Source organism: Podarcis filfolensis (genome assembly GCF_964270895.1).
Source record: "Podarcis filfolensis genome assembly, chromosome: 18".
NCBI classification, from domain to species: domain Eukaryota; kingdom Metazoa; phylum Chordata; class Lepidosauria; order Squamata; family Lacertidae; genus Podarcis; species Podarcis filfolensis.
In genome coordinates, this window is record NC_139622.1 from 1,006,442 (window position 1) to 1,031,931 (window position 25,490).

At 49.8% G+C, this 25,490-nt stretch overlaps 1 protein-coding gene across 7 annotated transcripts in view; it reads right to left on the minus strand.

Annotated features, from left to right (window-relative positions):
* Positions 1-1,413: 1,413 nt before the first annotated feature.
* LINGO3 (leucine rich repeat and Ig domain containing 3) overlaps positions 1,414-25,490 on the minus strand; it is a 46,867-nt gene continuing 22,790 nt past the window's right edge. For 3 of the 7 annotated variants that reach the window (XM_083594613.1, XM_083594610.1, XM_083594609.1), the window contains exon 2: positions 1,414-6,600. In XM_083594613.1, the coding sequence (XP_083450739.1) occupies positions 4,743-6,566 (1,824 nt within the window). In that variant the 5' untranslated portion in view covers positions 6,567-6,600 and the 3' untranslated portion in view covers positions 1,414-4,742. Of the gene's footprint in view, positions 6,601-13,470; positions 13,998-14,395; positions 14,675-23,599; positions 23,622-25,490 lie in introns of those variants that run through there. The other 4 variants (XM_083594612.1, XM_083594611.1, XM_083594614.1 and 1 more) reach the window with 4 other exon arrangements.

Sequence of the window (25,490 nt, forward strand, 5' to 3'; positions counted from 1 at the left end):
ATAGCGGTCCGTTTGGAGGTTGGGCAAATTCCTATCAGTACTCGGATATGGATATTGAAGATCCACTATTGGCTAAAGCTTATTTTCTTCACGGTTGGGCTGGCACCTTTAACCTTACTAGATACCTACCAATCCAAATTGAAAGCTACACTGCTGGAAAAGCTTAAAGGCTTGGGGATCCCACAGCAGACCCTGATAGCGACAGGCTTCGAGAAAGCTAGGACTACAATTTGCCAGCGTATCTGGGATGTAGAATTACAATGCCACATGAGCGAAATGATTAAACATCCAGCAATAAGGGACCATGGGAGAGGTTTCTCTCCAGCTAACTATCTGTCAGGTCTTCAGGTACCCAAATACAGACGGTCTTTTACCCTCGCCAGATTCAACGTTCTCCCTTCTGCCTTACTTCAGGGCAGATTTGAGGGTAAACCATACACAGCACGGGTCTGCCCTTGTGGCTCGTTGGAAGTTGAAACTGCTTCACATGTACTATTACGTTGTCGTTTCTATGAGGATATACGTTTGACTTTTATTACACCTGTTTTGCAAAAGTCCAGGAAAGAATCGGAACACCATAGTTTAAAACTACTGCTAGAAGACAAGAAGCCCAAGACTACATTAAATGTAGCTAAATTCTGTGCGTCTGCAATCAATCGCAGGAAGCAAGTGGTATTCCATAGTGACTAAACCCCTAAATGTTATTTACAGGGGGCACGCTAATAATTAATTTTAATTTTTATATTTAAATCCTTGTTATATTCATATTGTCTTTTGTATTTCTGATATATATTTTTATGATCTGTGATATTGTGTGTGTTGATGCTGGTCTGTGACCATATTAATAAATTCATTCATTCATAACTGACATTCAGAAGACATCTTAAGGCAGCCCTGTTCAGGGAAGTTTTTAATCTGTGATATTTTAGTGTATTTTTTGTTTCTATGGAAGCCGCCCAGAGTGGCTGGGGAAACTCAGCCAGATGGGCGGGGTACAAATAATAAATTATTATTATTATTATTATTATTATTATTATTATTATTATAGCAGGGAATTGCATCAGGAACCCACCTCCTTCCTTCTCTCCTCTCCACACCCACCCACCCACCCCATAGGCAGGGTCTGATCCTTTCACATAGACATACAAAAACACACAGCCTGTGTGCTTGGCGGTGGCTGGTATTCTTCTTGTAGAACGTGCTAGCAGAGGAAGGCCTGGCTCAGGTGCTGTGAATCTGCCTAAATAATAAATAGCATTTAGATCTCTCAGCCAGCAAACAGCTTTGACAAGCCCACATGGCTGACTGAGAGAGACTCCCACTTCCACAAAGGGGCTCAGATTGTGCAAAGGATTCTGTTCTCATCATCATATAACTGAGAAGAGGCACCAAAGCATAAAACAGAGACGGAGGTGATTATGTGATACATTGCTGTATTGTACATGCAGTCATACATATTTAAAAATGTGCACATTCTGTATAAACAAGGTATTCCATGGGGACAGTGAATGACTTTCCCACTCTTGGCTTTTTGAGCATCCACCACCCCAAACTCCAGCAAATTTCATCCACCCTCAAAATCAGTGCTGGGCTCCTTTCCTACTTCTTGGGCGGGGGGAAGGATGAAATAGTTTCATGGTTGTGATTTCCCCCTTGCCCCTTCCCTGTGTAAGATCTTACATCTCTGTCCAGTGTTATTCCACCAAAATGGAAGGAAGGGCCAAGTGATTGGGACTTTTGGAGAAGTTGTTTTTGAAGTGAGCAGGGTGCGGTGGAGAGGAGTCCAGAAGATGCAGAGGGGGATGGAGTGGGTACTGACAATAGATTTCTTCATGGCCTCCAAGTCAAAGATCCAGAGAGCCAAAGGCTACTCTGCCCAAAGCTGACTGCCCCCCCCCCTTTGTCAAACACATTATTGCAGCTCAAATCTTTGTGGTCTGATGCAAGTGGTCTCTAGACGCCAAGAGCCAACGTTGTGTGGAGCCTGCTTGGCCAAACTCCAGCTCTGAGCCTAGCCTACTTTCGCAGTGTTGGTGAGGATAAAATCGGTGTGGGGAGAAACATGTACACAGCTTGGACCTCCCTCGCCAGGCAATAAATAAATGTCATAAATTAATTGGTCTATGGAAACTCATGCTGCACTAAATCTTGATCTTTAAGGTGCCTCCAGACACATACAGTCCATGGCTGCTCAGTGCCCTCGGGCCAGCACTGCAAAGGAAGCCACTTTTGGACTCTCCGCTTGGCAGTCCATAAGCCAGGATTTAGCTATGTATTCAGCACTCCTAGTCACACTTGTGTTGGCCCTCAAAATAGCTACATGAATTAGCTGCTGTTGCCATTTTACAGGTGGGTGAGAGGAAGAGGGCCAAATGTTCAAGGGCCAGGCAAACACACCTGAGAGCTTGGAGAGGTCTCTATTGCCAAGAGGTCACGGGGAGCAGGCTGAATTTCCCCTGCAAAATCTTTCTCTAGCCAAGCTTCTGTCTTTTCAGCATGCCCTTCAGTGGCGCACTGTCCCGACCCCAACTTTCACGGCTTGTGCTACCCTTTAGAGCAGACCAGGTGGTGGGAGGAGGAACAGACGGAGCGGAACTGAGTGGCAGCCTTAACTCTATTTTATTAGCATTGATCCAGCAGCATCTCTGAGGAGTTCTGGCTGACAGACGCCTCCACATCTCTTGCCCTGGAAGGTCCAATCAGCACCATCCCAGCAAGCAAATGCGCACTTCTCCATCGCTGACCTGCCTTGCTCTCTAAAATACTAATTTCCTGTTGTCAGGACGATCCCAGTCTTCCCTGCCAGTTGGTGTTTTCATTGGAAACCAAAACAGATGCCAGTAAATATGTCAGCCAAAACCTCGTTTAGCAGAAATAATACATTATCATCAACAAGCATAATCTTCTAGCTCATGCGTGGATGGATGTGCAACCACACACACACACACACACACACACACACACACACCACTTTCCTTGGCAGGCAGAGCCTCGGAAGATTCTCCTCTCCTGTGCGGCAGGCAGGGAAGGCGCAAAAGGGACCCTGTTCTTGGGATTTGCTGTAAGGCGCCAGCGGCTCCTGACTGCTCAGGCTTCTTTTGCAGCTGGGATCTGCCAGCCAAGGAGGGGAAGGGGAAGGTGACCCAACTGGAACCTGCCATGGGGCTGTGCCTATTTGGGAGAATCAGCCCCAGAACACATCCATCAGGGCCCTGGGCCAGCCACCTTCTTGCAGCCTTGCCCACTTCAAAGGAAGGTTGTAGGGATGGCAGAAAGCACTTTGTACACATCCCTAACTGGGGCAGCTCAACCCCTTGCTCTGCCTTGGCCTTGGTCCAGCCACCCTTGGCCTTCCTCAGAGTCCACCTCAAGCCACCAGGACTTGTAGTGGGGCCCTTGGTGGGGCTCAAAGGTGGCAATGGATTCTTTCTGTCCAGAGTGTTCCTTCCCCCACTAAACCAGCTAACACTCCTCCAAGTGGCTTCTAGCCTTATTCAATGAAAAGAAGAGGGCAGCCTACATTTCTCTCTCTCTCTCTCTCTCTCTCTCTCTCTCTCTCTCTCTCTCTCTCTCTCTCTCATCTACACACTCAAAGCTTGGCTCTCCCTTGGGGAGAGTGCAGAACAGTGCACAGTGCAGGAGCTCAGCCTTCTTGGGTCTGTGTACTGGGCCCTATCCTAGCCAGCCAAGTGGCAGAAGCAGGTTATTGCTTTGTTGAGGAGGGTCTCGGCACAGAGGGCAGTTGTCTGCCAACATACTCCTCATTATTATTAAAAATGTTAGACAGGGTTCTTACAAGGCACTGCGTCTCCCCCAGCATAGCCTCCACCTTGCTGGCTCTGGTCTGGTGGGCAAAGGTGGGTTGGTCTCCCTCTTCCCTCCCTGCACAGGGAGTCCTCAGCCGCACAGGAAGATGCCTGTTAGGCGTGCATATAAATGGTTTAAAAACAAGCACTCAGCTCAACAGAGATTTCCAAATATGTCACTTAGAAAAATGAGAGAGAGGCGAGGTTCTTTAAAGCCCAAGAGTAATGCTCCCGTTACTTGAAAGATGCATAGTTGATGAAACAAAGGACAAAAGTCAGCTACAGCAAAAATACCTGAACAGCCCCCTGTGTTGTTTGCGTGGAGCACGTTGTCCATGGGGGATAGAAGCCCAGAGACAGGGAGAAAAAGAGAGAGGCAGAAGCCCCTGGCCAGGGCTGCCCTTCAGCCTGGGGGAAGTCGCATGCAGTGCAGTGCCTGCCAGTGAACAGTGCAGGCTGTGGCACTGAGTGGAGGAGCTCCCAGCTCACTCGGCATGTGGATGGTGCTAACCAAACCCACCCTGCTAATGATGCCGCTCCCATCCACGTGCGAGCATCAGGACCAGGGCGGTGCTAGGTGGCCACTTGGTGCTTTCCAGGCGAGCTGGAGCTCTGTCTGGTGCTGCTACCACCCGGCCGAGCCACATCAGGAGGCTCTGGTGGCAGCAGCAGGCTCTGCCAGGGTGCCAGGGTCTTCCCCACCTTGCTGGGTGCTGGCACTGGGCCAGCCACGATGGGCAATGCTGCCACTAGGTTCATGGCACCCTTGGCAAGTGTGGTGTGACAGAGGTCCCTCAGCACGGTCACTGCTTGCCTGGTCTAAGCCCTTGAAGTTGAACTGAACTGATGGCAGAGGAGGGGCAGCAGCACCCACAGCCCACTTGGTTCTCCTTGCGGGTGTTCCCAGCAGGGCGCCCCTCCCAGCCTGCCAGCAGTTCAGATCATCTTCATGTTGAACTTCCTGGCGCCCCCTTGCCCAGCTGCTGTGGTTGGGCCGTCCACCTTGCGGAAAGAGTACTCCACAGAGAAGTGGTTCTTGTGCTGCCCACGGCCTCGACTCCAGACAAAGAGGAGGAGGAAGCAGAAGAGCACCACGCCCAGGAAGGTGATGCACCCCATGGCAGTGGACACCAGGATAGTCTTGAGGTCAAGTGTGAACTTCAAGAAGACCTGTGTGCTGTTGTGCAAAGTGTCGTTGAAGTCACTGAGGTGCAGGGTCCGGTTTGCATAAAGGGCTCCGTTGGCCAAGTGCCCCTTGATGGTCAGCGTGGCAAAGTATGTGTCGTTGCCACCGGCATTGCTGGCGATGCAGATGTAGGTCCCACTGTCTTGGACCTGTGTGTAGCGGATCTCCAGCGTCCCACTGGGCAAGACGGCAATTCGCCCAGTGCTCCTGGTAGTGATCATCCGATGCTGAGGAGAAACCCAGACGATGGAGGGAGTGGGCTCTCCATCCGCCCGGCACAGGAAGGACACAGCCTGCCCTTCGTAAGCAGTGATGTGCTGGAGCTTCCGGTCCCTGATTTTTGGCTTTTGGCAGGTGAAGTACTCAAAGAGCACAGAGTCTGGGAAGTCGCGCAGGGCGTCACCCTGGATCTCGGGTGGTGAGGAACACATTGGCGGTTGGCCGTTGAAGTTGAGCGTCTTCCGGCGCTGGAGGATCCAGAGGAGGCGGCAGTCGCAGACTAAGGGGTTCCGGTCCACCCTGAGTGTCTCCAGAGTGTTGACAGAGTGAAAGCTGCTTTCCTCCAAAGTGGACAAGAAATTGTTGGAGAAATTGAGAAGGCGGATTTGCCTCAAGCCATACAGCGCCTGGGGCTCTACCAAGGCCAACAAGGCACCCACCATGTGGAGCTCTCTGAGCCGGATGAGGTCCCGGAAGGCGCCTTTGGGGACTGTGCTGATGGGGTTGTAGGAGAGGTTCAGGTACATGAGATGCCCCAGGTTCCTCAAGGCAGCTGTTGGGACAGCAGTGATGTTTGTGTACGTGATTGAGAGTGAGGTGAGGTTGAGTCCTTGGAAGCCATTTGGTGATATGTCCTCCAGGAATGGCCAGTTGTCAATTTCTAGCTGCCAGAGGTTGCAAAGCTTTTTGAAGTTTTGGTCTTCCACTGTGGCAATGCTCAGGTGCCTGAGCCGGAGGGCCTGTAGGTTCTGGAGGCGAGAGAGCGACTCTGCGGAGATGTCTGTCAGGTTGCATTTTTCTATTGTCAGCTGCTGCAGGCTCAGGAGGCCAGAGAAGGCCTTCCGAGAGACATAAACCAGGTCATTGTCCCCAAGGTCCAAGATCCTGAGACTCCTCAGGTCTTGAAATGTGTAGTCCAGGAGGATGACAATCTTGTTCTCACTGATGTCCAGGACGGTGAGGTTGGAGAGCTTAGTGAAGACGCCCGGGGGGAGCAGCTTGAGCTGGTTGCCACGAAGGCGCAAGACCTGCAGGTTCAGGAGGTTGCTGAAGGCACCCGGCTCTACACTGGCAATGATGTTCTCACTGAAGTCCAGCTCCTCCAATAGTGGAAATGGGGACAGGTCCCCCGAGTTCAGGCAGCGGATGCGGTTCTTGTTAAGCTCCAAGATCTTGGTCTCCGTGGGAATCCCCTCAGGGATTGCGGTGAGGCGCTTGCGGTGGCAGCTGACGGACTTGATCTGGGGGATGCAGTCACAGCGTGCTGGGCAAGCCGCCACTGAGGCTGTACTCAGGAGGACACAGTGAAAAACCAAAACCAGAAAGCAGCAGCAGCATGTCATGGTGCAGTGCATGGTCCTACGGACATCCTACCATCTTCCCACGCACCTGCAAGAGAGAGGAGGGAGTTACAGACATAGATGCAGCTGCTCTGGCAGGCCTCTGCCATGGGAGCCCCTGCCCCCCCCCGGCAGCTGCACCAAGGCCATTGGCATAGCCAGGATTTTTGTTATGGGAGGCAGGACTTACTTAGGTGGGGCAGGACTTTTCTGGTGGGTGGCAGAACCAATGGGATTGGGCAGTGAAATATTTCTTTTGTTTTACTTGATCTAGGGGGCAGTTGCCCCTCTGCCCCCCTTGGCTACTGAGACACATAGCAGCAAACAGGCCATGGAGGAGCAAGGAAAGGCAGGTGAGTTGGTGGGGATGAGACCAAGCTGAGTAATATGAATCATTAAAACTAAAGTGCGCATGAGACCCAGGCGAGAAGAGAAGAGCCTTCTTTAGCCTACCAGTTTTACTTCCTTTGAGGAAGAAGCGCCCCCCCCCCCAGGCTCTCAAGAGGGGAGCTGCCCTTGCCCTGTTCTGCAAGTCCCTTTGCATATGGGTGTGCCATGGCCTTGGGATGACAGCCACTCTCCCCACAGGCAGAGCAAGAAGATGGGAGTAGCCTTGGGGCAGAGACCCTCCTTTCCTTTGCTTGTGCCCTGTACAAGCAACCTAGCTTACACACACAGCCACTGTACGATGCTGGCTTTGCTCTTCTGGAAGAAGCAAAGACTTTGCAGGTGTGTGTGAGAGAGAGAGACACACCATAATTGGGATGCCCACCTGCGTGTTGAAGAGCCCCCCCCCTCCATCTTCCCCCTCTCCAGAACAGAACCAAGCACTTGCACGTTTACATGTAGCAAAGAGGATTTTCCTTTTCCTGCAGATCACAAAATATCCTTGGCAGATTTCACATTTAAAAAACTGGTGATTGCAGAATCCATTCTTTGTAGATTATGGATTAATAGCAGCAAGAGCAGCAGCAGCAGCAGTAGCTCGCCCTTGAGGAATAATAATGCAAAGCCCCCTCTTTAGGCAGCTAAAAATAAATTGGACTCATTTTTTCTTCCCTTTTCAGGGAGGGGAAGAGAAGCAGGAATTTGTTTTGCAGCCATTTAATTTCCTCCTCCCTTTCTTATATAATAACTTAGTGTACACTGAGGTCTTGAGGGTGGGAAGCAGAGGGGACTCAGGTGGTTCTGACTCAAGTGCAGTCCCGGTGGCAGAAGGGAGGACCCCTTCCCAAAGAATCTCACTGAGTTACCCTAGAAAAGTCTCTCTCTTCCTCAGTGGTCCTCTAATGTAAAATCAAAGGACAGGAACTGATCTCCCAGCACTGCATATTGGCTCCCACACTCTTCAACTTTTACATAAATGATATGGCGCCACACGTAGCACTGGCGCAATCCCCTACCCCATCAATTAGCAATAGGAAAATATCTTGTCTGCTGTATGCCAATGATGTGGTGCTCCTTATCACTCCCGATTAGGTCTTAACAATCTGCTTAGCATTACTGCAAGCAGGAAGACCTCGCCGTGAATTACCCCAAGACCAAAATTATGGTCTTTGGGAAGCGTAGTCCCAGATTCAAATGGAAAATGGATCAGCAGGATCTGGAGCAAACACACTCCTTCAGATATCTGGGAGTTCTCTTCACTGAGACGCTATCGTGGAAGGGGCATATTGAGGCTACGAAACTCAAAGCGCAGAAAGCTTGTGGCCAGTTACTAGAACCTGTGCTGAAAATCTTTGCCAGCAAAGTGGTTTCCCAGATGCTCCATGGAGTAGCGATATGGGGCATGGACCTAAAGGCTAACAAAGCCTTAGAAATAGTGCATAACGAATTCCTCAAGAAAGTGTTCTCACTCCCCAACGGGACCCCAGCTGCTGCTCTTCTTCGTGCTGAAGCTGACGTGACAACAATACAGGCTAGAATTGCCTAAATTTGCCTAAATTATGTGAAAAGACTTCAGTCTCTTTCGGAGGAGAGATTCCCCGCTATGTCTTACACAGAACGGGAACAGACCAAATGCTGGAAGGTTGGCATCCAATGCCTCTTGTCCCAATATCAATTACAAATCTTCAGGTGACCACGAAGATGGATAAGAGACACTTAAGAGACTGTCTCCTTAGGTCCGATGCAGAAAGCAATCTAACCATGATTGCTTCTACCAAGAGCTCACCATGGTTTCCATTTATCAAAACCAAGCATGCCTGAGCCAGATACCTGACAAAGTTCCCACTTGCTGTACTAAGAATCGCTTTTACAGAACTACGATTCCAATCGATGCCCTCGGTGGTGTTGGATGGGTGGTACGGCAAAGTACATTATGAAGAGAGATTCTATCCATGTGGACAACCCTGCGTCGAGGACCTGTGCCATTATTTATTGCAGTGCCCGTTATACATAGACCCAAGAGACCGATTTATAAAACCTGTTTACGAATGGAAGACATTTGAATAGGTTGGAAAGGGTGAAATGGCTGCTGAGTGACACCAACGACTTTGTTACTTATAAAGCAGCACTTTATGTGCTGGCAGCTAAGAAGATCAGGAGGAAGGAACTAGACACAATAGCGATCAACTGCAAAGGGGATTCGGATATTTAATTTGGCACATCTTAGCTGAGAATCTTCTGCTATTCTATTCCATTTAATGCAACAAATAATTTTAGTAGCCATGACCATGGTTTTATTGTATATCAGTGCCCGAAGATTTTTATGGTGATTGGTGTGTGTGTTTCATTCTCCTTCTGAATGATGCCATGGCCTATGGCTAATGCAATAAAAAGTTTAATTGGAGATCTCCCAGCAAGAGCATCAGAGATGGGAGAGACTTCTAAGGGGGGGATCAAGAAGAGCCCAGGAACACGAGACGGGGTGTGTGTGTCAAGGGCCAGGAGCAACTAGATGTTATGCACTTGCCCCAAGGTGACTGGCTTCCTGCCTCTACCCCCTGATGTGGCTGAAGGATGGTGGGGAAGAGCTTGGTGTTGTGCACTTGGGCCTTAGTTGTTGTCAGACAGTGTGGGGGGTTGTTAACGACTCACAATATCTTTCTCTTTCCTTCATTGCCTGCATTTAAGCTGCCAAATCTCCCTCTACCACCCCACACAACTGTGTTTTCCTAGGAATGGTAAAAAGTGTTGCAAATACAGACTGGCAGCTGGATAATTCCTCTGCAGATGATTTGGCTGCTAGAGCCATGAATATTAGTCTTTAAAATAAATCTTATGACTAATTTTCTGAGCTCCAACCAGGGTAATTGCCACAAACACTGCATTTCTGGTCGCATCACCTCCTGGCAAATAGAAGGGGAAGAAATGGAGGCAGTGAGAGATTTTACTTTCTTGGGCTCCATGATCACTGCAGATGGTGACAGCAGCCACGAAATTAAAAGACGCCTGCTTCTTGGGAGAAAAGCAATGACAAACCTAGACAGCATCTTAAAAAGCAGAGACATCACCTTGCCGACAAAGGTCCGTATAGTTAAAGCTATGGTTTTCCCAGTAGTGATGTATGGAAGTGAGAGCTGGACCATAAAGAAGGCTGATCGCCAAATAATTGATGCTTTTGAATTCTGGTGCTGGAGGAGACTCTTGAGAGTCCCATGGACTGCAAGAAGATCCAACCTCTCCATTCTGAAGGAAATCAGCCCTGAGTGCTCACTGGAAGGACAGATCCTGAAGCTGAGACTCCAATACTTTGGCCACCTCATGAGAAGAGAAGATTCCCTGGAAAAGACCCTGATGTTGGGAAAGATTGAGAGCACAAGGAGAAGGGGACGACAGAGGATGAGATGGTTGGATAGTGTTCTTGAAGCTATCAGCATGAGTTTGACCAAACTGCAGGAGGCAGTAGATGAGAGGAGTGCCTGGCGTGCTCTGGTCCATGGGGTCGTGAAGAGTCAGATACAACTAAACAACAACAATGGGACAACAAACATACATGCCCAGGTCATTATGGCCAATGAAAGGATCCTGGATCTGCATTTGAATTGAGGTTGGCTGCTGTCCCATTAAACTAATGCTCTGGAGATGCTTTAAAGAGGAATTGCAGGAAGGGGTGTCATTAGCACAGTCCTCCCATCAGAGTACCGTACTTAGCTGCCCTTTTGCAGAACAGCCACTTCTTTGGTTAGGAGCCATGGCAGTCAGAACAGGTTCAAAGGCAGATTCAATTTGTTTTGTGGACACATCCTCAGTGACTGCCTTGCATACTTTGCCAGACAGCGAAGATGATCCCAGGGGCTGCCTCAGAAGGACTCAAATCGAAGGATCCCCAAAGGCAAAGCATTATTCTTGAACAAAGGAGGTGTCTATTTGCTTCTCTGGTAATAGGGAAATTCCCCCCCACCCCAGCCTCATTTCCTCCTCACCCACAGCCTGCTCATCTGTTCTACTCTTGGTTTTGAGCTCTCCAAGCATGTAATATGTTCAAGAGAATTGGTCCTCCGGGGTCAACAACACTTTGCTTCCAACAGAATGTGCTTTTCTGCCTTTTAATTCATATTAACATTTCTCTTGGTGTCCAGGCAAGGAAAGGCCCTTAGGGGCTTCCTGGCCAGCGGGAAGAGGGGCTGGAATTTGAGCGGGGGGGGGGGGAGGGCAGTTGGGGAGGCTTCTCAGCCCCACAGGCTCTTCTGCCTTTTATCTGCACCAAGTATCTGGTGGGGGCGGAGCAGGGAGGGAGAAAGCAAGGGAATGCACCTAAGCAAAATTTTCTGTCGCAAGAACAAAGCGAACCCCCCCACTAGGTACAGATGTCCTTCCTGCTTCTTAAGTGCAGCCTTGTGCTTACATTTTGCTGACTTCCTGGAAGGAATCCCAAGGTGGGTCCACCTTTTCCAAGGCAGGGTGAATGTCAGCTAGCTTGATAGGCTAGGCTTAAGTGGAGGAAAAGGATGTGGCTCAGCAGTTACCAGATCTGGAGCGAGCCTCTGTGGGCCCTCCCTCCCTGGGATTCCCTCCCTGTTGAAGCCCTCGTCTCCCATAGGTGTCTATCCTAAAGGTGGAGAGTGAGGACCAGGAAGGCATCCTGCATTTGTCATCCAGAGGGGCTCAGGTCCCAAATGCTGCCAAGGGGGCTGCACTCCAGGTGGAATGGGCTGTGGTGCCTGAAGGAACGCACCCCCCCCCCCGGCCCTCATAGCACCTGGTAATGCAGGCCTTTATCCAGCAAGTGAATGATGGGGGGGGGGTTGTGCCCTCTGGATCTTTGCTGGAAGGAAACAAAAGTGGGCTCAAGTTCTAGAAAGTCACCCTTTGATCACCCCTTCAACTCCTAGCCAGGGACTCTCACATTCTTGGCTGAAACTGGAAGCTGGGACGGGAAGGGTCTTGCCTCTCCCACTATGATTTGGGTTCTGGACGACCTTGCAAGCAGCAAAAGCCCCTTGGGCAAGCAGTGATGGTTCCTGGCATTATTCCTGTGGCCACCATCTGGGACCCGGGTGCTGCATTTGTGGAGACCCCCCCCCCCCGGTCTCTTGAATCAAAGATGGATGTACGGAATTTGCTTTGCTTCCCCTGCAGCTCCTCCTCCGCTGCCATTTTACAGTACTGTTGCTTCTTATGTATTTAATGTTTCTTTTAATTATTTGGTTTTATATTGCTAGCAGTTTGCTTCTCAAATTCCTCCTCTGTCACTGTAACACACACTCTTCTTAATGGTGCCCTCGGGTCCCATTAAAAAGTATTTAGCTTATTTGTTCCATTTGTCATACAGCTGAGCAAAGCAGTGAGAAAGAAAACCAGAAGCAGGGAGATGGAGCCAGGCTGCTTCCTGGAGCAGCAAACTTTCCTGTGTCCAAGCGCTCAAGTCTGCTCCTTTGCCCACTGGGAAGCCTCAGAGCAGAGCCCCAACCAGGCCCTTGGGCTCCCTGGAAAGGCCCCCCCCCAAACTGAGGACGGGCTCCTGTCCCCTCCAGCTGCCTCCTCCTCTCATGCACACAATGAGGCAGCACCCCATTGACAGCTCCAGCTCTTTGGGGGCGTCCTGTCTCTAGCTCCCTGCACTCCCTCTCTGTCTCCTTAGCCTTCTTTTTGACACACCACAAATACCTCCCTGGGTCATATTTAATGGAAAAAGCAACCGCGTCCCCCTTTCTTTGGGCAGGACATTCCGCAGCTCACATTACGGCTAAACAAGGCGAGGGAACTGAATTAGGAGGCCGGCTGCTCTGGGAAGGGGCTTTGCGGGCGGCGGGGATTCTTTGCAAAGCCTCCGCTGATTAAAAGCTAAAAGAGGGGGATGGTCCGCCTGCCTTCGGCCAGGCTGCTCCTGATCCCGGGGCGGAGGGAGGGGACCAAACGCCGTGGCGCCCCCCCCCCCACCAAGCCTCTATATTCTGCGCTTGTCAGGCTTGGCTGCTGGCCCTCCGTGGCCTGGCAACGGACTCAAGAGACCGGCCGTGGAGGGCTGGTCTGGGGCCCGAGAGAAGCCTCGGAGAGTTCTCGCTGGGTTGACCTCGCAGCCTGGGCTACCCTGCGGGGCTGTTGTGAAAGGCGAAGGCGAGCGGCAGCGTGGCTCGCAGCGGAGCAAAGGCCACGACCGCGGCGCCGGGACGTGCCCTTTGCTTGTGCCCCTTTGCTGGGGAGGCTGAGAAGGGCGCCCCTTTGCTGCGCTCCTTTGCGGGTCCCCGTCGGAAGGTCCCCCGGGAGCAGAGCCCGCCGCCTGCGCTGGCAAGGAGGATGAGCCCAGCTGGCAGGCCGGCCAGAGAGGAGCCTCGCGGGCAGCGAGTGGCTGGCTCCTTGCGGGCGGCGGCGGCGGCAGCGCAACTCCCTCCGGCAGCGAGAGGCGGGCAGCAGCCGGGCCTCGGACCTGCGGCCAGGAGCGCTGCCTCTTCCCGCGCCCCGGGGGCTCCCCGCGCCCAGCAACCCGGGGAAAGCGCCGCACCACCTGTGGGTCCGCCGCCTCGCATCCGCTCACCTTAGTCGCCGGGCGAGGCAAGCGCTCCTGCCTCGCATCCGCGGGGGGTTCGCGGCCAGGCCCTGGGGCGGGGGCCGCTCCCTGCTTCCACCACTGGCCCCTGAACCCCAAGGCTGGGGCTCATAGCGCGCACCCCGGCTTGCAGCTCCTCCGCCGCCCTTCCAATGGGGCAGCGGCGCGCAGGGAAGAGCAGGCGCGCTCTCTGTCCCCAGCCGAAGCCGAGGGGGGCTTCTGGTAGCCCCGGGGCGGGCGGCGTAGGGGGGTCGCTGGCTGCAGCCGCCTCGCCTCGCCTCCGTTCTCCTCTCGAATCAGACACAGACGGCTGCTGACAGCGAGGAGAAGGGGCGGGGGCGGAGAAGCGCGGCGTGGGCAGCGGGAGGGGGCTGGGGGGGGCTCGCAAGAGAAGCGCGCCCCGCGGGACTGAACCAGGTGCCTCTCCTCGGCTCCCGCAAGGCGACGTGCCCGTCTTGTGCTCTCCGCAAAAGGCGCCAGATCAAAGCGGCGAACGGTGCAGATCCACGCCACGCCCCCCGCGGAACAGTCGTGCCCCCCACATCACAGGCAGCTCAGAGTTAAACTCTGGAACTAACTCCCTCCCACAGGAGGCAGCGATAGCCACCAATCTGGATGGATAAATTCATGGAGGGGGAAGAGGGTTATCGAGGGCTTCTAGCCACAGTTGTCTCTGCCCTACAGCCACAGTTTGAGGCAGCAAAACTTCCAAACACCATTTGCTGGAAACCACAGGAGGGCTTCCCTTGCGAGCATCTGGTTGGCCCCTATGAGAACAGGATGCTGGACCAGGTGACCCCTCTTTGGCCTGATCCCGTAAGCGCTTCCGACGTTCTTGTGCCCCAGAAGTGTCACCCCCCCCCGTAATATGGACTCTGCGTTTGTGAGCAGGGGCTGGGCGGTCTGGATTTACCGGGTGATTTTGGAGTAGGTTAGGACGACTCCCACTTGTTGAACAAGAGGAACGGTTCGCAACACACACACACGTTCCAGATTGTGCTGCTGAAAATAAGAAAGTTTCATGGAGTCAGGAGTGGAAGGAACAGGGGATTCCGATTGTCAGGCTCTTAATGCTAAATGTATAGTGTTAGTCCTACTCTGAGTAGACCCATTGAAATTAATGGGCACGGCCTGGAGACTGTTTCAGAAAAGAAAACTGAGCCATTGCTTCTTCAGGTAGCTGTTCCATGGCTGTGCAAAGCGAAACACAGGATTCCTCTGGGGTGACCCAGAACTTAGCTCAGACATCAGTGCTTCTTCCTTCCTCCTCATCCTGGACCACTTTTCTCCATTTACTGCCAGAAACATGGAAGCTGGGTCCAAGCATGGCAGGTGCCTGGGGCAGAAGCACCGAGGATGTAGCTGTGGGCTGCTCTGGCCTGGCAGGGGCCTCCACACACAAGACAGCTTTGTATTCTGGATGTCTGACATCCCTCCTGCCATGTAGCATCTTGTTCTCATGCTGTGACAAACCCAGGGAAATCATTTTGATGGGAAATTGAGCCCCAGCTCCTGGGAGGCCCAAACAGCAGCTGCTCCCCATATGGTCCGGACCACTGATGGGTCGATGATCCTTTCCAGTCAAATGTGGTGGGACACATTCATTGAAGGGATGCCACAGGCCCCTCAAGAGCAGTCATCTTGCAGCACTTCTTAGGTCTCTACCCATCACACACACCTTTGCCAACTTGATGCTGGCCATCTGCTACACTGGCTGCTTGCACATTAGATCTGAACTCTACAGCAGTAGAAATTTAACAGTTTATTGCAATGAATATACACAGAGTAGGTGACGTCTTCTAAAGAGACACAGGAGGGATCAGCACTAAAACCAGAAGCAGTGGCAGGTCAGGGGAATGAATCATAAAGATCTGTCATCTCAAGCACTTTAGCTGAAGCAGCAGCAAGGAGGAGAGACAGATTGACAAGGCCAGGCAAGGGAAGGCTCCCTCATTTGTAACCCTGAAATGCTGGGCTTGGCTGCAGCCTGAGGTGGCCTTGCAAACATCAGCACTTGCCCCCTAGAGCCCCGCCCCACAAAGACCACTGTGCATAGGAGACCAGGAACTCAGAGCAAGGCAGTGCTGGCTAGGAGGGGTCCTACGATAGTTGCCCTCTGCTTCTGCTGAGTCTGGAAGGGAAGAAATTGAAGGGTGGATCTCTCCCAACACCTCACCTTGGTGTGGCAACAAACTCTTGGCTGAAGTGGTGATGGCGGAAGCTGGAGTAGAGTTACGGCAGTTCATCCATTATGCAGACACCAGAACTTGGCACATGGCAGGACAGACGGAAGGCAGAGAGGTCCCTCATTACGCTCTCCTTGTAATGGAGACCATTGGAAGGGAGCCCAGCAGGTTCTTCGGCAGAGAGAACAAGCAGCTCTTGCAACGTGTGCAGAGCAGGGAGCGAGTGTCCACCTAGGCACAGCCGTGCATGCTTGAATCTTTGGGAACAGGAAAGAGTCCAATGTACAAATACCATTATTGTCATCACCCACTGTGCTTTGTCTGGGGCATTGACCAGAATTTAGCACCTTGAGAAACTCAGCGTTTGCATTTTACAAAGAACATTTAGAAATTCACCAATTTCCCAGCCCTCATGACTGTAGAGAAACAAGCCAGAAACTTCAGCTGTGTGAGATCACAAGGTGGATATCCATGTGCATGTGTTTTTGATGCCCAGAAAGCCAAAGCAGCGTCACACCAAGTGGAGTGCAGACTCCTTGGGGGAATGGCAAAGAGCCACCAAAGAACAGCCAAGCCATCCTTGGCCACAGGCACTGAGGCTCACAGTCTTGGAGGCTGTCTCCCTGCTCCCGTCACAGCCAACCTCAGCAAGTCATGTTCCTTCTCCCTCCTCCCATGAGCAAAAGTCAAGGGGAGATGAGAGGGTCCAAGACCATTCATACTACAATGCCTAACTACATAACATTAATATATATGGTTTCTGGAAAAAAGGCTTACATAACAAAATCAATTCAAAATACCATCCGGTTTACTTTTTTTCTTTTCTTTTCTTTTTTCTTTCCCCTCCCTCCCCACTCCAGCCCTCCCCACCCCCTGTCAGGCCTTCCTTCTTCATATCTTGATCCTTGTACACAGTCTGTTCATTCGAGCTTGTATGTTAGGGTTGGCTTCCCCTCTTTCTATCCAGTTCCTGTAAAATGCCCATTTATTTGTGATTCTTTGGCATTTACTTTCCCATCTATCCTCTACCACTATCTGTGCGAATATTTCTGACTGTACGTATTCAAAAACATAATCATTCCATTTTTACATATTCCATTTGGCCTTTTCTTTCCATCCCAAAGCAATAACTGCCATTCCAGCTAGAATCATAATCTTGTACAACTCTTGCTTATTACTCTTTACTTTGTTATTTCCCAGTATTCCCGAAAATAACAAATCCCTATTAACTTCTATGTTTATTTGAAATAGTCCAGAAATTACCTTTATAACCTTTTGCCAATATTCCTATATTCCACATGTGAGAATATAGTCCTTTTTCCTGACCACAATGCCAGCATTTGGGACTAAACCCTTTCACTATATACGCCATTTGTGCCGGAGTGCTATACCATTTTAATAAAAATTTTCTACTTAATTCTTTATACTTTTCTATTTTAATATTGTTTATATTCTTCATCAGTTCTTGGGCCTTGTTTGGATGGCTCATACCTTCCTGCTCCCATTTAATCTGGATTATCCTTATCATTCTTTCTTTGTCGCTTATCATCAGTTTATATAAGATCCCTGCTATCCCTTTCTCCGTTATTTGTCTTTTATTCAGCACCATATCTATTTTCATTTCTGTCCTCATCGTTTCCTCCATTCTTTCCATTTTTATTAAATCATAAAGTCCTTGCACTTTCAGCCAATATTGTTTTCCTATTTTTTCTTAAAAAAAAAAATCTAATTAAATTCCCTTCTTCATCAAACATATATTTTAATTTATAAAATCCCTGATCTTCTAATTTCTTCCACCAACCCGGTTCCCTTTGACTCTCCTGCATATATTTTAATGGCGTCCACCTTGAGTATGTTGGCATCCATTTTGTTTTCCAATTCTTCCAAATTCCTAACGCAGTTTTCCTTGGTCCTATTGTCTTCTTAAAAGCCGTATTAATATCTCTATTAAATATCCCTTCTCTTCCTATTCCTTCATTTATTTCATTCTCCAGCCTTATCCATTTAATCCGATCCTTATATCCAATATCTATTAGATTTTTCAATTGGAATGTTTCATAATAAAATTCTAAATTCGGTATTCCCCATCCCATCTCTTCTTGAGATGAATAATTTACTATGTCTGAGGTTCTAACTCTTTTGCTTCCAAAAATCCAATTTTTAAATACCTTATTCCATGTTTTGAACCATATTTTCCTAATGGGTAGTGTAATTACCTGAAATAAATATAATAATTTCGGTACCAGAAAGATTTTAACTGCTCTAATCCTACCTAGAATTGATAAATTCTTATTTTCCCATGATTTTATGTCCTTCTTGATCTTCCTCCATGCTTCTTTGTAATTTACATCTGGAATCTTAGCAATCTTTTTAATAATATTTACCCCCAAGTATTTAATTTTTTTCCTATTGATATCCATCTTTGTCATTTTTGCAATTTCCTTCTTCTCCTCTTTATTTACATCCCAAAATAAAATTTAAGAGTTCTCCAGATTTACTCCCAATCCCGACTCCTCTTTAAAGTCCTTCAAGATTATCATAAGTTCTCTTACACCCTCTAAGGAAGAAGAAGAAGAAGAGTTTGGATTTGATATCCCGCTTTATCACTCCCCTTCAGGAGTCTCAAAGCGGCTAACATTCTCCTTTCCCTTCCTCCCCCACAACAAACACTCTGTGAGGTGAGTGGGGCTGAGAGACTTCAAAGAAGTGTGACTAGCCCAAGGTCACCCAGCAGCTGCAGGTGGAGGAGCGGAGACTCGAACCCGGTTCACCAGATTATAAGTCCACTGCTCTTAACCACTACACCACACTGGCTCTCTAGGGGTTTGTAAATAATAATAAGATATCATCTGCATACATGTTTAACTTTAGTTCTTCCTTTCCTTTCTTATATCCTTTTATCCTTACTGAGTTTCGTATTCTATCTGCCAAGTACTCCATACCCAATACAAATAGTAGTGGTGAGAGTGAACATCCTTGTTTAACTCCTCTTTGTATACTGAATTGATCTGAAACCCCCTCATTCACTCTGACCACAGCCTTCCCTTCTCTAAACAATTCCTGGATTGCTTCCACAAAGTTCTCTCCTAATCCTACCTCCCACATAATATTCCATAAGAAGGCCTTATACACATCCAATTTTAAGACCACCAATTTTCCTTTTACCCTGCTTGTTAATTCGTTTAACACATTTCTTACAGGATGGCCTATGTATCTTCCCTTAACAAATCCATATTGATCTTCCTTAATTATTTTAGGTAGTACTTTTTCCAGTCGCCTTGCCAGGATCTTTGTAAATATCTTATAGTCTTGATTTAATAGGCTAATTGGTCTGTATGACCCCACCTCTGTAGGGTCCTTTTGCGGTTTTTCAATCACTACTATTTCCGCTAGTTTCCAAGTGTCTGGGGCTTTCCCCCCTTCTAAGATATTATTAAATACTTTTTTAAGTTCTGAGCCCAGGATATCAATTGTTTCTTTATAACACACTGAATGATGTGCCCCATTTCCAGTCAGATTTCCAGTGGGTCTGAGTGGCCAGGAGAGAACCTGGCAGGGATTGAAGGAGCTTCAGAGCTGCTCTGGGGCACAAAGAGAGAGGCATCTATCTTCCTGTGACACCTCACGCCAGGGCCTTTGATTCTGTGGCCAGGCCACAGCATCAAACGGCAGATTCCAGCAGAGAAATCCAGCAACTGACAAATTAAGTGGGTCTCTCTGCCCCGGGCTTCCCTTCCAAAATAGATTGCCAGTCCCTTTCTGGCTAATGAGGGAAGCACCCTGGGGGTGATTTGCTCTGGAAACCAAGCAGGGCAGGGGAGCTCCTCTGACACATCTGCTGCGGTTTCTGATAACCTCATTACCCAGCTGTTATTAAGGCTCCTCTTGCTTCAGGAGAGCAACCAATGCACACTGGCTTTCTATCTGAAGTCCCCCAGTGCTTAATAACAACCACCACAAGAGGGTGCCTTGGAAACCACACCAAGCCACAACCAGGAAGCAGAGCTATGGAGATCCCTGCCACCTCTTCCTCCCGCTGATAGACAGGGAACAACTGGCAACTCGTGGCAGCTGCAGCAACCTTCTTGCTCAGCACAGATCCCTAGGCCAACCCTATCCCTTAGGGAAGAGTCTGGTTCAGAAGCAGGTCACCTGCTTTGTATGCAGAAGGTCCTGGGTTCAATCCCCAACAGCACCTCCAGGTGGGGTTTGGAGAAACCCCCTCTCAGAAACCCCAGAGAGTCGGTTGCGCTGAGCTGGGTGGACCAGTAGTTTGGTTCTGTTTCTATGCTCCCTTCAGGCAGTGGCTCCTTGAAGGACATCAGAGGGCAGCATCTGCCTAATTTTACACAACTCTCACCTTTTTTTTGTCAAAAGTAAAAAACAACCAAAAACCCGTTTCCAGAATGAGATGTGCTGGAGCTGCAGCCAATGCTGGAAACATTCTCAGCCCTACCTAGAGATGCCGGGGGTTGATGCTCTCCACCCTAACCCTTTGTCCTAGAACCCCAAACATGCACATGCTCAGAAGGCCTTTGTTGCATTCGCTCACAGCTGAGCCTGACTGCAGAAATAGGCTGGTCTAGTGAGCATAGATGGTATATTCATTTTGATGGAGAGATGCTTCCTCTCCCCTTTCTGATTTAGAAATGGAGGAGGAAGAGAATTAAATTACACTGGCAGCAAGAGGTCCAGAGGTGTCAGGGTTGCTTAGCAACCAGAGGTTGTGGGTCTGTGATGCTAGAGCAACAGGCACCTTCTCCCACCAGGTGAGCACTGGGTGGGTAGAAGGAAGAGGCAGGCATTTTTACCTGGTGCATCACTCTGTGACCAACAAGTTTCTGTGGATGGCCCATTTGAGTGCCTGCTGTCCCCTGGGATACTTACAAGGCAAATGCCATGCAATTACACCCCCACCCCTCTCCGATATACCACCCTAGATTGACAGAAGGCCAGTCTCACACCAGACCCAAATCCCATGCAGTCAGCTTTCTCTATGATCATATCCAGGTACAAACAGGTCATGGAAACCAAACCTATTATTCCAAACAAAACCAGCCTTGCTGAAAAAACAATTTACAGATCAAGCAGCCCCAAATTCATCCAAGCAAAAGGGCAGGTGTTCTGGATGATCAATGATGCTGTAACTGTTAGAAAATCAGGAGTTTGTGACTCTTGCTTGGTCAGTTTAAAATACTTCTGTTGCCCACAGTGAGGCAAAGAAATATTAAACTGCAGAGCAGACCCTGCAAGCCTGGATCCAGCCCATGTGTGCCCGGCTGAAAATTGGCTGCCCAGATAAATATGTGAACATCTTTCAGCTCCTCCATGATAATATGACAGCAACAACTGAAGATAACAATGGCTCTCAGTGAACAATTCACAGTGAGATCAAGTGTTAAACAGGGTTGTATTATTGCCCCAACTCTATTTTTTATCTTCATTGCCATGATCCTACACATTGTTGAAGGGAAACTCCTCACCGGGATAGAAATCATATATCAAACAGATGGAAAGCTCTTGAGTAGGCTGAAAGCAAAGAGTAAGGTTACCATAACTTCTGTCATAGAGCTTCAATATGCTGATGACAACATAGTGTGTGCACACTCAGAGGATGACCTCCAAACCATCCTAAATATCTTCGCAGACGCTTATGAAAAGCTTGGCCTATCGCTCAATATCCAAAAAACCAAAGTGCTGCACCAACAAGCACAAAACAACCCCTCTGCAGTGCCAGAAATCCAACTCAACGGTGTAACATTGGAAAACGTCAATCACTTCACCTACCTGGGCAGTTACCGTATTTTTCGCTCTATAGGACGCACTTTTTCCCCTCCAAAAATGAAGGGGAAATGTGTGTGCGTCCTATAGGGCGAATGCAGGCTTTCGCTGAAGCCTGCAGAGTGAGAGGGGAGAGCCCCAGCGCCAGCCCCACAAGGTCGGGGGACAGAGGGAGGCGGAACGCGTCTCCCCGCTGTCCCCGGACCTGATCTGAGGGCGGGCGGCAGGGAGAAGAGCGCTTCTCCCCGCTGCCCGCCCCGCAAGCTCCGGGGACAGCGGGGAGGCGCAGCGCGTCTTCCTGCTGTCCCCGGACCTGGTCTGAAAGCGGGCGGCAGGGAGAAGAGCGCTTCTCCCCGCTGCCTGCCCCACAAGCTCCGGGGATAGCAGGGAGGCGCAGCGCGTCTCCCCGCTGTCCCCGGACCTGGTCTGAAGGCGGGCGGCAGGGAGAAGAGCGCTTCTCCCCGCTGCCCGCCCCGCAAGCTCCGGGGACAGCGGGGAGGCGCAGCGCGTCTTCCTGCTGTCCCCGGACCTGGTCTGAAAGCGGGCGGCAGGGAGAAGAGCGCTTCTCCCCGCTGCCTGCCCCACAAGCTCCGGGGATAGCAGGGAGGCGCAGCGCGTCTCCCCGCTGTCCCCGGACCTGGTCTGAAGGCGGGCGGCAGGGAGAAGAGCGCTTCTCCCCGCTGCCTGCCCCGCAAGCTCCGGGGACAGCTGGGAGGCGCAGCGCGTCTTCCCACTGTCCCCGGACCTGGTCTGAAGGCGGGCTGCGGGGAGAAGAGCGCTTCTCCCCGCTGCCGGCACCACAAGCGCCTGGGGGGAAATAAATTTTTTCCCCTTTATTTCCCCCCAAAAAAACTTGATGCGTCCTATGGGCCGGTGCGTCCTACGGGGCGAAAAATACGGTACTTTTCCATAAGGGCCGACACTGATGCCAAAATCCAGCATTGCCAGAGCTCTGCAAGTGCAGTTTTCTTCTGATTGAAGTGCAGAGTGCTTGAGGGACATTTGCAGGGAAACCAAAATGCTTATTTACAAACAAAGCTATTGTACTACCAACCTTACTGTATGCTAGTGAAACATGAAACTTATAAACGCCATCTCCAACTTCTTGAAAGATTCCATCAACAGTGTCTCCAAAAATTTTTACACATCACTTGGGAAGACAGGCAAACTAATGCCAGTGTGCTGGAAGAAGCAAAGATCACCAGCATCAAAGCAATGATTCTTCAACATCAGCTTCGTTGGACTGGTCATGTTGTTCGGATGCCTGATGATCGTCTTCCAAAGCAACTACTCTATTCTGAACTTAAAAATGGAAAGTATAATGCTGGTGTTCAACAAAAGAGGTTTAAAGACTCAAGGCAAATCTTAAAACATGTAGAATAAACACCGACAATTGGGAAACACTGGCCTGCGAGTGCTCCAGTTGGACAACAGCCTTTACCAAAGGTGTCATAGACTTTGAAGACACTTGAACTCAGGACGAAAGGGAGAAACAGGCTAAGAAGAAGACACGCTTGGCAAACCCACACCGTAATCAACTCTGACCCAGAAACCAATGTCCCCACTGTAGAAGGACATGTGGATCCAGAATTGGCCTCCACAGTCACTTAAGGACTCACTCGGCTATGAGTGATCGCCGAAGAAGTTGCTTTCTCCATGAAAATCGAAAGAAACATTTGCAGATCAGCTTTGTTCATCCAAACAATGCAATCAAAAGCCAGTTTTAGGTAACCCTTTCATCAGGATAAATGAAATGGTTGCAATAGTAGTGAGCTCTTATTTCTGCTTGTTGTTAAGCAGAAACAACAAACTGGTGGAGGCTTCTGGCCTCCTATCATCATGAGAAGAGACTTTGCCAAGTAAAGGCAGCATCAAAAACTGCTGGGTCAGAGGAAGAGCATTGGCTGCGCCCACTGAAAATATAAAAATCAGGCAGTTCATTGAACTTGTCTCCAACACACCCAGGTGGGGATGCTTGGAGAAACATAGGCATTCAAGGACCAGGCAGACCTTTCAGCTCCACCCAATGGAAGCCTCCAATTTCCCTCCCTCCTGTCCCCTTTGAAATCTCATGTTGCACACTTTTCGCTTTGAGAGGTTCAACTCCTTTTAGGGAAGGAAGTGCAGGATTGGCACACACGAAGACTCACCTTTTGTTGCATTCTCCAAGTGGAAGTTTTCATCTTAGGAAAGCAGGATGACAGAAGGGAAGGAAGGAGAGATGTGTTGGGAAGATTTCTGAATTGTTTTTTTTTTAAAATGAAATCAGAGATGTTTTGCATGTAGGACACTTCCACGTCTGGGCCACAAAAGATGCATGCCTCTTTGCCATCACAAAGTATCATTCTCAGGGTCTGTGAGCTGCCCCCCCCCCGCATCACTAAAAGGAAGATAGCAAAGCCCTCAAATGACTCTACAAGCTGTAGGCGAGAACAGATGTTCTGCCTGGGAGGTTTATCATGCCTGGAACTGATACATAAAATAGGAATGTATTGCCAGGTCAGCAAAGCAGGTTGAGCTCCGTGGAGCGAATCGGCTGAAGCAGCCATGGACAGGCTTATGAAATGGAGTCTGCATGGAATTATGAGTTAAGGCAGAGGGGCTCTCTGGGTGAATGGAGATCTTGAGCCAAGCCATTCAGGCGGACAGCTGCCTGCTCTGCACCTCCCTGTCATGCAGGATTTGCCCAGCCAGAGCACAGGGCGGAAGAAGCACCACCAGCATGCTCATCACGTACCACCCCCAGCCCAGGCGCATGGAGACGTATTTGGCGCATGGGCCTCTTTCTCCACATGCACCCCACTAGCCACCCTAACTGGGTTGTGCAAATTACCCGATAGCAAATGCAATCAGCTTCCACCACTTATGTGAGAGGAGGAATTTGCTTTGCAAGCCAGCCTGAGCATCCAACACCTGTCTTCTGAAAACACTCACCGCTGAACTGACCAAACCTTTTATCCGCTTGGCCACATACAGAGGAGCCCTAAAGCCAGATGAGGGAGAGGGTGCCTTTCTTTTTCCTATGCATCACAATCATTTATCCAGTCACTATAAAAACAAAGGAAAGTAAGACAACTCTGTGCTTATTTTCCATGCTTGGGGGTGGGGTGGGGTAGGCAGCCAATGTCTGCCAACATCCAGTAAGGAACAAAGGCAGCAGACTGAGAAGTTAGAGGAGGATTTGCATAAATCCATGCAAGAGCCAGCCTCAGATTTATGCTTTGGAGACAGCGCCATGGGAAAAGGCTGACTGAAATCAGGACAAGCCTTTTGGGAGTGAGGGATCCAGGCACTGCTTCTTCCCACCACCACTCTGATAAGAAAGCTCTGCAGCTTCAAACTGGAACCATCACTGAGGCACCAGAGATCCATATTGAGCAGGATGTTTGAAGGGTGGGGAGGAGAACTAGGCTTCCAGTGGCCTACTTGTCGCTGGGTTTTGAAAACCTGCAAAGACACAACAGCCCTTCAAATTAGGCATGTGCTTTTTACAAAAATGCTTCCTTAAGTTTTTCCCTGCTCTGCTACATCAGGAAGCCCCCAGTTCTGATCTTGGTTCTGTCGCTAGGTGGCTGTGGGTTTGGCCCTTCCCTCTGCAATATGGGGGTAACATAACCCTGACCCACATTACAGAAAGGGGGAAATAGAGGAAGGTTTAAGCAAGGGCTAGTGGTGGGGTCCTCTCTGACAGGAGTGCCCAGCCAATTTAAGACACTGCTTCTGAGTTGCTGCTTTAATGGAAGGGTGTGTGCTCATGTGCCTCTCAGAGAAGCTGTGCCTTACTGACCAAGAGTAGGACACTGAGCGCTCTCCTTTCCACTTGTTGCAAGACTTCACACACACAAAACCACAAAGCCTTCCAGGCAGATGCCACCTTGGTACTTCTGGAGTGATGGAAGCAGGCAGCACAAAGGTGGCCACTTTGAGAGACCTGGACGGAGATCTTGGCCCTGGCAGGCCATGTTCCCCAGCTCAGCCAAGCCCCATGGCTACTTTCCTTTGTGGGCAAGCACATCCTTCCAGGATGTGGGGTCAAAAGGG